General features: G+C 43.4%; 2 protein-coding genes across 6 annotated transcripts in view; one reads left to right on the top strand and one right to left on the bottom strand.

Moving 5' to 3' along the window:
* PGM3 (phosphoglucomutase 3) overlaps window positions 1-9,154 on the bottom strand; it is a 17,939-nt gene extending 8,785 nt beyond the window's left edge. For 2 of the 4 annotated variants that reach the window (XM_082216944.1, XM_082216945.1), the window contains exons 1-8: window positions 7,191-7,396; window positions 6,053-6,237; window positions 5,216-5,283; window positions 4,862-4,995; window positions 3,560-3,755; window positions 2,060-2,217; window positions 1,444-1,527; window positions 730-828 (exon numbers count right to left, since the gene is read on the bottom strand). In XM_082216944.1, the coding sequence (XP_082073070.1) occupies window positions 730-828; window positions 1,444-1,527; window positions 2,060-2,217; window positions 3,560-3,755; window positions 4,862-4,995; window positions 5,216-5,283; window positions 6,053-6,237; window positions 7,191-7,394 (1,128 nt within the window). In that variant the 5' untranslated portion in view covers window positions 7,395-7,396. Of the gene's footprint in view, window positions 1-729; window positions 829-1,443; window positions 1,528-2,059; window positions 2,218-3,559; window positions 3,756-4,861; window positions 4,996-5,215; window positions 5,284-6,052; window positions 6,238-7,190; window positions 7,397-8,985 lie in introns of those variants that run through there. The other 2 variants (XM_082216946.1, XM_082216947.1) reach the window with 2 other exon arrangements.
* Window positions 9,155-10,455: 1,301 nt separating this feature from the next.
* Window positions 10,456-14,303, top strand: RWDD2A (RWD domain containing 2A). Of its 2 annotated transcripts, XM_082216960.1 has the most exons (4): window positions 10,456-11,163; window positions 12,765-12,989; window positions 13,531-14,152; window positions 14,249-14,303. In XM_082216960.1, exons 1-4 carry the CDS (start codon window positions 11,089-11,091, stop codon window positions 14,284-14,286), a joined length of 960 nt encoding a protein of 319 aa, XP_082073086.1. In that variant the 5' UTR covers window positions 10,456-11,088; the 3' UTR covers window positions 14,287-14,303. The 2 variants fall into 2 exon arrangements, with proteins under 2 accessions (XP_082073086.1, XP_082073085.1); XM_082216959.1 differs by having other exon boundaries at window positions 10,458-11,163; window positions 13,531-14,303.
* The last annotated feature ends 379 nt before the right edge of the window (window positions 14,304-14,682 follow it).

Below are 14,682 nucleotides of genomic sequence, written 5' to 3'. Positions count from 1 at the left end.
AGAGAGAGACAGACAGGCAGGCAGAGAAGGGATGGCCGAGGGGATATATGAACATATGAAGAGATCTGCTAGATCAGGTCAAACCCCATCTGGCCCAGCATCCTGTTCTCCCACAGGCCAACCAGGTGTCTATTGGAAGCCTGCAACTAGGACCTGAACCCAACAGCACTCTCCTCACTTGTGTGTCCCAGCAACTGGCATTCAGTGGCATACTGCCTCGGAAAGTAGAGGAAGAATAGAGACATTATGGCTAGCATCCATTGACAGACCAATTTGTGGATGATAAGGCTAATCCTTTTAAAGCAAGAGGTTGCAAAAAGAGAGAACAGTGAATAGCCCCACCCGCAATCAGCATGTGGCTCCTGACAGAAAAAGGTGACCCATCCTAAGACTCTCTTATCCCCATGCTAAGTGCAGCAAAAGCTAGGCAAAAGCCAAGCTCTTTCACTTCCTCCGGCCTCTGACTGACTTTCGGAATTTGTAAACAAATTAAGGGCTGAAACTCATTCTGGGTTCTTTATCCCAGAATAACTGGGATGGGATATGAGACAAGGGGAGAAAGGATCAGAGAATATTACAGCAGTGTGGTGAGGAGCAGCTGGAAAAGTTATCAGTTTAGATAGGGGACACAATGAATTTTATTTACTCTTCTTGAGGTTGAGGATGAAGTTTATTACAAACAAACAAAAAAGAGCAGAGAGAGAGAGATTACAAGTGCAAAACGCTTACCGTGCCATGACCATTTGCTTCAAAATAAACTCCAATGTCAAATTCCTGGGCCTTGTGATGCAAGTGTTTCACTCCTGTTTTTGCACAGTGGACAGGCACCTAGGAGAGGAAGACCAAGCGAACCATCTGTGGTGAGATGGAGCTGTAGGGCTGCACCTTAAAACCAAGCTTTTCCTGCTTGTATCAAAACTAAAACCCACATGCCTGACCAAAAAATTGGTGGGAATGCTACTTTGAAAAATGTTATACACAACAGTAACCAGGTAATTTTAAACTTCAGACTTACTGGTCTAATGGCTTCATAATTGGTAATGTGTCTTATGTCATTTATTTCAAAATAGGTTAAGCCAACCCTGCTGCATTTAGGGGCCCTCCTGTTCATTCTGCAGAGGGGTCCTGGACCCCTGAACTCCAACCCTGATGGCACCACTGGCCAGCTATTTCACACAACTAATCTCCATGGATTCCAAAGCTCTTAATATGAGCGCCAGAATAAATTATTATTTTAATTACTGTTTTGGAGAAAAAGGTGGAACTCTGTAACATCTCCTCCTCTAGGTTAGGGCAATTGCACACAAGTCTTGGTTACTAAAAGATTCACTTGCATTGTTGTTTTTTTCCCACGGAACCATGTGTAATTAGGCCTGGACAGTTTTTACATTATTTTTAAGCACAGATGTTAGATGGCAGGGCATGCAAGCGTTGAATTAGTACCTTCATGGTTTCTTCCAAATAACGTGTAGAGCTCCCATTGGCATAGGCTGTTTGTATGACTGCAAATGATAAGGTCTGCCCAGCCTGAAGGAAGAGAAGCATGCTATTTGCATAATCAGATCTTCATGAAAACACCGTATGAAACCATTATTATTATTATTTAAAAATCTCTGCCTTGGATGTTCATAAATTCCAGTTGGCAAAGAGATGTTAACATTTCACATTGGGATAGGAAGTGTTCTTCACAAACTTTCAGAACTCACACACTTAAAAACAGGGCAAGCATGCTATTGGTGAAAGTCAAGAGTACCCTTGATATCCCAGCCCAAAACTGATGACGGCAAGTATTCCAAAAATACCTTCTACTTAAAGACAATTGCCTTTAAAAACCACTATGTTAAATAGCTGCAATTACTTTTATTTTTTCCTGATCTAATTTCATTAAAAAAACCCAAACTGTTCCAAAAAAAGGGGGGGGCAAATGAGCCAAAGAACTGCTCGGTGAATTATTTGCATTATTGAAACTATCATACACTGTTAAAAGTTCCAGCTAATTATGTTTTCAACTGTTAATTTCCTCAATTTAACCATGCAGCAAGTGAAAGAATTCCATTACCTTGACCAGAAGTTCCTTTAGAAAAGTGCTGATTAGAGTTGCTATTTTATCTCCATCAAGAAGATGAAAATGGCCAGCAGGGTCATTATAGTAGTAAACAATTCGGTCAGCATCACCATCGAATGAGCAGCATCTCTCACCAGGCTTCATTTCCAGTCCTAACAAGCAGAGTAAACAAAGTAAATACAAAAAATAATTGTTTGGCCTCAGGAATACTGGCACTTAAAAAGACAAGGCATTCAGTGTTCTTAATATGTTTCAGAGCAACCTACAGATTAAATAGGATAGCAGAAACAGACAGAAATGAACTACCCATTTTGTTAGGATTTCCTCACAGTACCATGTGCCAATCTAGTTTCCCACTTGTTCTTTAAAATCTTTTATTTATAAAAGAGCCAAAGTGCTAATGATACGGACTGAGTCTGTGAGCAGTGTCCCTAAGCTGAGTATGATTATAGGCACAGACATTAAGGCTCCCCACCCCCAAGGGTGACGAGAGGGAACAGAGGATAGCTAGAAATAAAACAGGAAGGGAAGAAGACTAATAGTGGAAAGGATTGGACTCCCTAGGCTTGCGGATAGTAGCCTGCATCCTGAAGCCTAGGGTGCGCTGAGCAGCGCGCCCCGGGCTTCGGGCAGATATTCACAAGCCTGGGGAGCCCAGCGGGAGTTCCCGCCGGGCTCCCCAGGCTTGTGGATAGCAGCCTGTTCTGGGGGCTGGGGTCGGGGGAAGCTTGGGCTTCCCCAGCCCCGCGCCGGGGGGAGGGAATAATTTTTTTTCTTTTTTTTCTCCCCCCCCCCAAACTAGGTGCGCCCTATGGGCCGGTGCGCCCTATAGGGCGAAAAATACAGTATATAAAAAATAGAGAAGGGCTCAGCACGAGAAAGTGAAACTTCAAAATATACATTACATTATACATTACAAATGCAGAAAGTGTATCTGCAAAATAGTCTCATCTAGTCTTAGCTAGAAAGACAGAATTAGGAAGTGTGTTCCATTATTATTAAAGAAGTCATATGCCTTGGTATCCAACTATCTAAGCATATATTAACATCTCCATCACTCAAAGTGAGACAAGCTGAGTTTTGGATAGGTGTCTGCCTGAGAAAACAGGGAAGCAGTTTGATCGTGTCAATAAAGCTGACAAGCTTTCCCTGCTTCATTAATCAATCTCTGGCATGGGTGTCTACTCTTTACTTTTGTAAAATATCTAATTTTCTGGATTGTTTAAACTCTTTTAAATGTATATCATACAACGACCCAAGACAAGTGTGTGGAAGGCAAAAAAATAAATGAATGAGAAACCCTCCTACCTCTCCAAACTTCCAGAGACAATTAGTCCGGGGATTAGCCCAGAGCTGGTTTAAGATTGAATGTATTAGTAGAAAAGAATGATGAGGTGATGTCATCATAGAACTTTAGGGTTCTCTGTTCTAAGTTAATATTGAGACAGACTTTTTATTATTATTATTAGGGAATATACATTTGTCATTACATACCCACAGGAGGCTTCTGTTGAACTTTTACAAAATCGGCACCACATTGGTGATTGAGTTCTCCTTTAGTCCCATCATTGCTGAAGTGTATTACGAAGCAGCTTGGAAGATAGCGTTCCATTTCTTTGAGTTTGAGAGCACCTATGCCATTTGAACAATCTACCTTCAGGCAAATGTGGCCATCCCTTTGGCTAGTAGCCTGCAGGCAAGAAAGCAAAGAAAGGGTCCTTTAACAGTTGTCTCTGAACTCCTACCACCTGCTCATATGCAACACTGACTGTGCTCTGGAGCAGACAGCCACAACAAAGTAAACACAAATGAAAAGAAAAACAGGACTCAAATTGGTGTTTGAATGTGTAGATTCTGGAACAACTTCCTCTCTATTTCAACCAGTGACTACTCGAGCCCATTGGGGCTGGTAGGGCTGAAGGGAGAGTGATCCAGCAGTAGGTGGCAAATAGAGTTAGCTAATTTGTTTTGTCCCTATCCTCCTCCCTGCTCTGTTCTACACAGGCGACAGTGAGATTAAGGAGGAGGAAACACACAGGTAGTACCATCTGCTGGATTGACTGTAGGCAGAGGCTGAGGGTACACAGAAGGTGGTGCAGCAGTGCCCCCCCCCCCCATTTGTTCTACTGGACCAGCCTCCAATGATTTCAATGTTTCATCTTTATCAGGAGCAAAACACATTTTGCTCTGCCCTATTACAATGATGGCAGCAATATGTAATATCTCTTTTCCTACTGCTAGTTTTAGGCTGCCTCTTGTTTTCTTAAAACTTTTGTTGCTATTGCTCATTTCTTTCTGCTAAAGCAAACTATCATATACTTTAAAGTTATAAACCTGTTCAGTTGTCTACATGAATGAAATGCTAAAAGCTCAACCTTAATAATGGTTACTGTTAAAAAAAGTCCCACTGTTTTCCATAGGGTTTACATCCCAATTTTCCTCATAAAGCCAATACCATTTTGAATAATTTATATACAAAATCACAGTTGATCACCTTTAACTTCTATGGCATTAAAAGCTTGCTTAAATCAAAATATTATCCTAAAAGAAAGAAAGGTCCAGCAACAGCAAACTGTTCTAGGGCAAGCATTTAAAGAACTTAAGCCAACACTATAAAGGCCCTGTTCTTTGTCCACAGCAACGTAACAGCATAGAGTTGACACTCAAATGAAGAGCCTGTTGCCATTCTTCATAGGAAGTTCATATGGGCAGAGGGGGGGTCTTAGGACTATTACATTAAGTATATTCAAGTATATTCAAGAATGCAAGCCAAGACTTGAAAAACAGCTCTTTCACCTGCATTGTAAGCTCCACAAAAGCCTTGGAGAGTTTCTGGTAGTAACCTTCCACGGTTGCAGTCCCATAATTCCCATGAGTGTTTCGACAGCAGACCATGTAGTGTAGTTGTGGTGTTGTTACCAAGCCATAATCTAGTTTAAAGCATACACACTGGTCAAGGATTGACACTATTAAGCTTCAGGGACATATTTCACAGTACCTTATTACATTTGCTCAAGTAAAGGTGCAGAAAAGAGAGATTTTTAAAAAATGCTTTAAATGAAATACGTCACCATTGATTTGTTTCCTATCAACCACTATGGATCTAAGGGGAACATCATCAATCCTTAAATAAGCAAGCACAGGGCATACCTTGGTATTGACCTCCAAGAGCAGACACGCCATCAATCACTGATTGTGAAAGCTTCTTACTGCTAGATCTGGATGCAAGACACAGGAATAAGGTTACTTTTGTTGAAATGCTATCCAAGCACACGTTTACCCCAATTCATTCTTGACACATGAATACAGACAAACAATATCAACATGCAGGACACAAGTGAGATCTACGTCTCTAGAGGGAATAAATCACAACAGCCAAAGAGATAGGGATGTGATAGGACATACTCGGAACTTTCCTAGCAACTTAAAAATATTTGCCTTATGCTATATTTGTTAATTATATTTCTTTAGGACATTTATATTGCACTTTCCTTCCACCACAGAACTCCTTACACAGGTCTCCTATCCAAACCATGACCGGCCCAAATCTGCTTGGCTTCAGCAAGGTGGCTCCATTATCCAATAGAAATGTCTAAAATGTTGTATGGGGGGAACATCCATGGAAAGACCGACAGGCATCATTAGATTGGAGGAGCACAAGACAGGGACTTTTCTACAATTGCTCTACGTTTGTGGAATTCCCTCCCTTAGCAACCTCTACTTTATTGGCCTTTAAACAAACCCTGAAAACATTTTTCTTTCCAACTGTTATTTAACAGCTGATGTTTTAGTGCAGTATATTTTAATATCTTATATATTTTAATTATATATTTATTTTAATATCTTAGCTTTATATTGTGGTTTAATTCATATATTGTCCTTGAAAAAGTTTTGCCCTGATACCTACATTTTTGAAAAAATATACAGGAAGAGTTAATGTGTATATTACCTAGTCACTCCCAAGATGTCTATCAGGTTTATTTTTACCTGGTGTCTCTGCCAATAACAATGAAGGCCTCCTGATGAAGGTCTACAGCTTCCTTCTGGCAGATGTCAGTCAGCACTCCCTGCAATTCATGTTCTTCTGCATTGGCCAAGTGTGTGGCGTGCTCTTCCCAGATAGGTGCCAACATTTCACCCAATGGATCAATCAACTTCACACCATTGTCTTCCTTGGAAAAAGACAAGACATCAATGTAAAAGCTTCTTTAAACATAGGCAATTTTGACTTAGGAAAAGAGCAATCAACCTAAATGATCCTTTTAGTTCTACAGTTCTAAAAGCATACAGTGGAATCTCGACTTATGTACGGCTATACTTACATACAATTCCAGTTACGACCTTCAGTAGGTGCTTTGACTTATGAACTTTCCTCTAGCTACGAACAGAGGCCTTGCCAGCAGCCCAGAGCTCGCCTTGCCGGCAGCCCGGAACAGCACTGGGGCATCCACCGCCAGGGAGAGACCTCTAGTTTGCCGGAGCTCACCCCACTGGCTGCGGAGCAGTGCTGAGGCCTCTGCTGCCGGGGAGAGGGCCCCCATCCCACCCATGAAACTGTGGAAGAGGTGCAGCCTGCAAGAGGCACAGCAGGGCGCACTGCAGCCCCAAATCCTGCCAAGGAACTAACCTGAGTCCAGAGAAGAACCTGGCCTGGCAAGAAAAAAAAGTGACCCTGGCCGAAGTGAATCAGCTCTTTACTGACCCTTGCCCAACCCCCAGCTTGTAGTCAGTTAAGCCCGCCCACCCTCAGTGCACATAAGGAAAAAAAAGTTAATTTTTTTCATCTACAATACTGTCTTATTTATTTTATAGTACAGTACATTGATTATTGCCTTCATTTTATGGATCTATGGTCTCGTTAGACAGTAAGATCCGTGGTAAATTGCTGTTTAGGGGGTGTTTTTCATCATCTAGATCAATTCACTTTTCCATTACTTTCTATGGAAAAGTGCACCTCTATTTATGTACGTTTCTAGTTATGACCAGACCTCCGGAATGGATTATGGTTGTAAGTAGAGATTCCACTATATTGATAATGGTTAAGTCACAGCACCCGTATAGCACCCCCCCCCCTTAATCTGTAGCTCAATTTCTTTTTTCCTATCTGAAATACTCATTCACTTACTTCAGGGTTGTGAGAGGCTGTAACCATAACACCAATGGTGGATTTTTTCTGCTTGGATCTCAATACGGCCAGCAAGCCCATGCAAAACATTGTGTGATCAAGGTCCTCTGCCTTGGTACGGAAACCAGCTGTTCCATACTGAAGGGTAAGTCCTGGAGGTTTGGCATGGAGCTTTGAGTACTTTGCAACTGCTTCAAAATCCATCTCTGTAAGAGGCAGAATAAATTGATACAGCTATGATTAACATTACAGGTGACCATATTGTGACAGCAATACCAAAACCAGGAGGATGGGGAGATAATAGAATTTAACTTACACCAGAATAGGTTATGTGAGATGAGGAAGTTTAAAAACAGAGAGAGGGCGTGTGTGCACAGAAGTACAATTACTTGCTTATACCAGTGATGTCTTCCAGATGAAGGCAGCCCTGTATCAGGAAGTTTTAATGTTTGACATTTGATTATGTTTTTATATTTTGCTGGAAACCGCCCAGAGTGTCTACAGAAACCCAGCCAGATGGGCAAAGTATAAATAATAAAATTATTATTACTATGATGGTGATGATAATGAAATCCAACTCCCATCAGTCCCAGTCAACATGGCTAATGGTCAGGGATGATGGAAGTGATAGCACAACAGCATCAGGTTGTTGGGAAAGATGGAGGGCACAAGGAGAAGGGGACGACAGAGGAAGAGATGGTTGGACAGTGTTCTTGAAGCTACCAGCATAAGTTTGACCAAACTGCGAGAGGCAGTGGAAGACAGGAGTGCCTGACGTGCTCTGGTCCATGAGATCACAAAGAGTTGGACACGACTAAACAACAACTCCTGGCTTGCACACAGACTAGCACACTGAATTAACTATCCCACTATCTCAGACTAACCAGTCCAAAGTATCAGTGGTTGGAAGAAATTGGTTACAAGACAGAGTTAACTTTCTGTTTTCACACTCCTAAATGCAACATCAACAGCATCTGTATTCCAACACTGATTATTTCAGAGTGATTAGTTGTAGTTGTGGTGATATTGGAGGTACCTTTGCTTTAACTGTAGGTTTACTTTGTATTTTACAGTATTGCAATTTCTTATCACGAACCACCAAGGGATGTATTTGCACGGAATGCAATATGCATCTACCTTAAGCAATGGAAAAGTGTGTAGAAAGGGTGGTTGGCCCACCTGGAGGAATTAAACAAGCTAGCTTTAAAAAGCCTATGACTCTAGTAGTCATGATGACCATCTAGCTGGTACATCCCAACAAAACCAAACTTGCTTTCATTGTGCCCCACCCACCTATGTCCAAGTAAGCAGCAATGACACCAGAGGGTGGCTTTGAACTTCAATCCTACACCACTAGTCCCCCCCCCCCACTAAACAAGAAACCTCTAAAACTGAAACCTTTCCTCAGAGAGTTGTTGTTCCTGCCCCTTGATAATTTTGAAAGCCCTTTCCAGGACTATGGTATCATTTTTTTTTTTTTTGAGATGTCGTACACAGTATTCCAAGTACTGTCACACTATAGACTTTTATAATGATCTCTAATATGGAATTCTCTTTTTTTCATACCTCCTGCACGCTGCGGGGGCTTCACACTTGCAAGCCCAACAACTCCTTCCTGGTCGGTCACTGCCAGCTCAGAAAACCTAGCAAATATACTTACCCCAAAGTGCATTACTTAACTCTTGCTTAGGCTAAACGGCGTCTACCGTTTTAACGCCCACTCACCCAGTTTGGGGGCACACCTTTCTTTTTACCGCCTTGAACAAGCCCAAACAAACGAAGCCACCCCACTTACCGACCTGCAACGCCCTGGAGGAGTTCTGCGAGCGGACGTGGCTGTTCCTCGGAAGCATCCAACTCGCCCTTCCGGGAAGCTCCGAAGCAGCCTCGCTCGCCGGCTGCGCCTATCGCCGGCAGCCGCAGGGGCGGGGCTTCGGGCGTCTCCGCCTCCCATTGGGCCGAGCGAAGCGAGCCGCTTCCACCCGCGCAGCCTCGACGCGTAACTCGGGCTCGTCGGACTCGTGGCATTCGAGCGCGGCAGGAATCTCGTCTCCCGGGCTTGGCTGGATCCGCCTTGGCAAACGCGCGCGGCGCCATAAGGACAGCGAGCGCAGCCCCGCTGGATTAGGCCTGTGGGAAGCGCGCAAGCAGGATTGGAGCCCAAGGGCCCTCTCCCTCCCGCGGTTTCCAGCCTTTGGCAGGAGAGAGAGAGAGCGACCGCCCGCGAGCTTCAGCTGGGGCAGCCTTGGCCAGTCCTTTGCCGGGCTTCCTCAGAAGTAAGGCCGTGCTCCGGGTGGGGCCTACTTGTCCCCTCTAGGAAGCGGCAAGCCTGGCTTTTAAAACGAACAGGCCCCGCTTCCCAGTGAGCTCAGGGCGAAAAAATAAAATGAAACAGTAACGTATCTTAACCGCAGGCAACACGGTTCATATAGAATTTGAATTCAAACCTCCCTCCGCTGCGCCTGCCACTGAGGCTCCCTTCGCGCGCGCGAAGCCCAAGCCCTCCTTTAAGCGACGCGCATGCCCAAGAAAGGCGCTCGCGCCGCCAACATTTCGCCTCCTGGGATCACGTGGCTGCTCAGGTGTTTCCATTCGCGCGAGGGGGGCGTGGTCGTTCGCATGCGCGGGCCTCCCAAGAGGTACGTTGGTTCGGAGGATCCCCGCCGCGAGACGCTGTGCTCCCTTTGCCTCTGAAGGAACGAGCCAATCACTCGCTTCGTCCCTAAGAGCGTGGGCTGCTTGGCCTCGCTCCCGGTGTTGAGGGATCTGGCGGCCGGTTCCTTTTGATGGGCTTCGCAACGTCCTCCGCCGCGTGCTTATTGGAGGGAGGGGGCGGAGCCATTTTAATTCCGCACCGACAGCTGTAAGGGCGAGTAATGGCCGCTGGAGGATTTGCCGATGCCTCCCGCTCTCAGATACCGCTGGTGGAGCCTCTTGTCTGGCTTCAGCAATTATTATTATCCCACGGCAAGGGCTCACAAGAGAGGGCAGCCTGCTGCTTAGCAGTTTTGGGACTGCGCGGAGTGTGCACCACGTGATTTCTCCGCATTGGAACCTTGTTCACACGTTAAGCTGAACGTTACAAGCTGTGTACAGTATACGTGCGTACACGTTTGTCTGAAAGTGTGCCCTTGATCATTTTTGTACAGTTCCACTGTTGCGCATAAAGATATGCAGTTGGTGTGAGTTGAATGTTATATTTTAATAACTACAAGTGTACACCTGAACTATTCATGTATGCAGTTGTACGGATTGTACACATGTTGGATCTAAGATGAAGAAGGGGCGGGGTACTCTAAACTGGACACGGTATAGATTACTAAGCCTTCATATACTGTGAGGTCTAAAAGAGAGGTGAATACATTGTATTGTACTTCTTGAGACATTTGGTTGTTCATCAGCAGAGAGAATTTTCATTAGATCAGGGATAGGTAACCTGGGGCCTTCCAGTTGTTGCAGAACTAAACATCTGTTGTTGCTGACTATGGCTAGGTTTGACTAGGGCTGATGAGAACACCTCAAAGGCTACATACACCAAAAACACCTCAGAGGCTACAGACTCCCATTCCTAAATTAGATGGACTTTTGATCTGACCCAGAAGGGCAAATCTTACATTTTTAAATTGCAACCGGAACTGCCACATAAAAACAGTAAGATCATACAGCTGGGGTGGGGGGAACTGCTGACAAAAGCAAGTGGTACATTGGTTTTCATCTGCTATTGTTTGGTCCCGCCTACCTTCTACAGAACATCTGCCTACTATGTGATGATGTGCTTGCATCACAAGTCACTGGGTGGGATTTGCAAGTTAAAGTGAAGGGTCACTATCTTAGCCACATATGATAGCCTGGCAAAGCTGAGTCAAACCTGACTGGAGAGCGCTCTAGCTGAGCCTCTATGGAACATTCATTGTTTGTATTGGACTCTCAGAACAAATGTGAGCAGCTTACAATACATTACAGAGGAGTTAAGGTGGAAACCCATCAGTTGACTTCTCTGGTTTGGGGAGCCCACCTTGAAAGTGGTATTTGAGGCATATGTTGTTCAAATGTGGATGTCAATATCTTCTAACCAGTGTTCGAAATTTGCCAGGTGCCTTTTGTACCTGATTATCAGCCGTTCGCAACCAAGTGAAGATGCCAGGATGCCACCTGACATCTTCACCATTTGGAGATGCATGTCTGGGAATCATTGAATCAGTTATATTTTATCTGCACAATCAGAATTAATTTCAGGAACCAAAATGCTTTTTCTGTGCAGCCTGAGCAAGAGCGGTGATCAACGTTGTAGTTAACTGTTAAAGCTTGTCTTCACTTACCCCACCACCCTGCTCACGGTTGTGAAAAATATCCTTATGTTATGAATGTCACCACTGAGAAAAAGAGGTAGGAACAGACCAATATATATGTGCACTGTCCCTGGATCAAGTGACTTTTCTTTAAGTTCTCAAAATTCTTAACCTAGCTGAAGGTCACCATATGAACTAGCCAGATGTTTAACTGATAAGCCATCACAGTCAATCCATCATTTGAAAAATAAGACTAGAGCCGTCTTGCCCAAAAATAGCAACTAGACATTCCCTTTAGGCGACAGTAACCTTGGTTTAAGGAGCCATTTGGCGCCTAGATTATATATCTGAGTTCCTAACAATGCTTCAAACCAAGACGTCTTTAACTAGGCACCAGCTGCTGGAGATAAGCTTACAGCTGCTTTGCTCTTTCCTGGTCCTTTTTACTTAAAACAAAAGAGCCTGTTGGACCAGGCCATTGGCCCATCTAGTCCAACATCCTGTCTGTTTAGTGGGCAACCAGATGCCTATGGAAAGCCCCAGAGGACCTGAGTGTAACACACTCTACTCTCTAATGACTCCTAGAAAGAGGCCTAGGTTTGTTTACTTGGCAGCAAAAATGAACAGGCAGGAGCAAAGTGGCCGCAAGCTCATCTCCAAGAACTTGCACATTCATGAGATCCCAGTGTGCCATAGTTTGACTTACCATTTTGTGCAAACCTGGCCAACAACTGTTATTAGCTTCCAGCCAAAGACAATACATTAAGAAGGAAGAGAAGGCAGTAAGAGAACCACTTAAAAGTACAATGTGCTTTCACTGCAAACAACACTCAGGATACTTTGCATGGATATGATTTTCACTGTGGAAACTGGATAGTCATTAACGTTTGCAATTTTATGACCAGAGCAAAATTGAATGCATGAATCAATAATAATATTAGCACTAGGTCTTCAGCTGCTTCCACATCTTGTTGGGATTCTTCATGTCCATTGTAATTCACTTCATGCGTTTCTTAATGTTAGAACTGGATGCATTTATGGCCTTGGTTTTATTTGTGCAACTAGTCTCTTTGAACTCCTTGGACCCAAAACCTAAATCTTGTTGAGGATTATAGGCTTCATTGTTATCACAAAGTTAAAGGAGTGTTTCATTTGTTCAAAACTATTTTGTTCCGGCTTGGACAACTTTTATCAATTACTTTACAATCTGTATTGTGGGGTGGGTGGGAGAGAATATTAGTAGACATAAGAACAACATTATTGATACGCTCTCTCCCACCTGCAGGTGGCTGACTTCACATCTGTAACAATGTCCAGCATAATAAAAGAAAGACTTGAACTTCAAATGGCAGAATTAGAAATGCTTTTTTCTATGTTTCCTGATAAAGGAGAAATAACTCTTCAGGATGAAAGTAACTTCCTTAATGCTCAGAAATATCTGAACAATACAAGTGAAAATCTACCACATATAATTGAATATTCAGTTGCCGTTACTATTGATGAACCAAAGGTGAGATAATCTGTTTTGGGTTGGGATGTTTTTCTTTGCTTTATTACCTTTTAAAAAACATAATATTTTACTTAATTATTAAATATTTGTGCAAGCATTTCTACCTTCAATAAAGCCAACATGTATTGTATTGAGCCACTATATTAACTTAAGCCAGTGTACTATATGGCATGCCCACAGTTGGAGTTAACCTCAGCCATTCATGCTTCATTTAGTCACTTCTGTATTAAATTACAATACAGTGGTATCTCTGGTTGCAAACGGGATCCGTTCTGGAGCCCTGTTCGCAACATGAGCAAAACGCAACCCGCGTCTGCGCGGGCCGTGATTCGCCGCTTCTGCGCATGCGTGTGACGTCATTTTGCGCGTCTGCATGCAGCGAAACCCAGAAGTAACCATTTCTGGTACTTCCGGTTTGCTGTGGGACGCAACCTGAAGCAAACGTAACAAGAGGTGCTGCACTGTACTGTGATGTGCTGCATGCAAAGCAGTCACTGAAGACTGGCAAGTTTGTGAACGTGTGTTTGCTTTTTAATTTTAGGCAAGAGTAAATTTGCAGGTAGCCCTACCTCATGACTACCCCCAGGTGCCACCACACCTTTTTGCAAGATCAAGTGCTGTAGACAGGCAGCAACAACTGCAGCTCAATAAGGATCTCGCTTCTTACATTGCTTCTTTGGAACCAGGAGAACTTTGTGTATGTGCTGCTGTGCAATGGTTGCGAGACAACAGCATAAGCTACTTACAAAACAGCAAACTCCACTGCGAAAATGTGCCAAGGGAGAGCGTGCTTAAAACGTTATTCAGCCGGATGTGGATTTACAGCCACCACATCTATAGACAAGAACTAAGGAAAAAGATTTTTGATTGTGCAAAGAAATTAAATCTGACTGGTTTCTGCCTAACTGGCAAGCCTGGAATCATTTGTGTGGAAGGTGTCAAAGAAAACTGTGAAGAATTTTGGCACGTTATTAGATATCCCAACTGGAAACACATTTCCTGCAAACATGTCGAGAATAGAGAGACTGACGGAAATGGGGATAACCTACGTCTCTTTCAAACTTTTGAAGATTTACAGTTTCAAGCCCATGGTGACTACGGCCTGAGGAATGACTATCACATGGACCTTGGACAGTTCCTAGAATTCCTTAAGGGTTATCAAAGTGAGCATGTATTTCAGATCTTGTTTGGCATTGAAGGCAAATGTACTGACAACTAACAATAAGCTATGTTTTTAATTTTCTTGTCTCTCTTAATAGAAATGAAATCCATCTCTGAATCTGCCGCAAGAAAATAAAAGTATGGATGAGTGAATGTGACAAGTAACTTAAAAGGGCACGCACAGAATCTTTGTTTAGTATTTGAACAGTTAGCACATCAGTTTGTAATTTTGTTCAGAGCAAAACTTCTCAAATTGGCTGCAAGAGTAAGGGGGCTTGATTTGTACTGAGCCAGATGAATGCTGCATCTAAGTCCAATCCTGATAGGCATTGTTCCCCACAATCTAAGGTGTCTAGGGGAAGGAGTGGACAATATTTTTGAGGTGAAGGGGGAAATGGTTGAGGGCACTAGCAGTGGCCAGGGCCAAAGTGAGTGGGCACACCTGTTTTTTCTGTCCTTCCTTAAGCCATCATCAATTCCATCCCTTCTATTCATTTTCTCTCACAAACATGCACTCACAGCAACCCATTCA

The sequence above is a fragment of the Podarcis vaucheri genome (assembly GCF_965113315.1).
Source record: "Podarcis vaucheri genome assembly, chromosome: 3".
Taxonomy (NCBI): domain Eukaryota; kingdom Metazoa; phylum Chordata; class Lepidosauria; order Squamata; family Lacertidae; genus Podarcis; species Podarcis vaucheri.
Note: the sequence above shows the minus strand (reverse complement) of the source record. Positions and strands in the feature narration are given on the sequence as shown.

Excerpts from the sequence above, each read along its gene's own strand:
- RWDD2A (XM_082216959.1), top strand. The coding sequence starts at position 11,089 with ATGGAACATTCATTGTTTGTATTGGACTCTCAGAACAAATGTGAGCAG. Across the intron at positions 11,164-12,764 it reads TACATTACAGAGGAGTTAAG|GTGGCTGACTTCACATCTGT; the intron begins GTGGAAACCCAT and ends TCCCACCTGCAG. Across the intron at positions 12,990-13,530 it reads TTACTATTGATGAACCAAAG|GCAAGAGTAAATTTGCAGGT; the intron begins GTGAGATAATCT and ends TTTTAATTTTAG.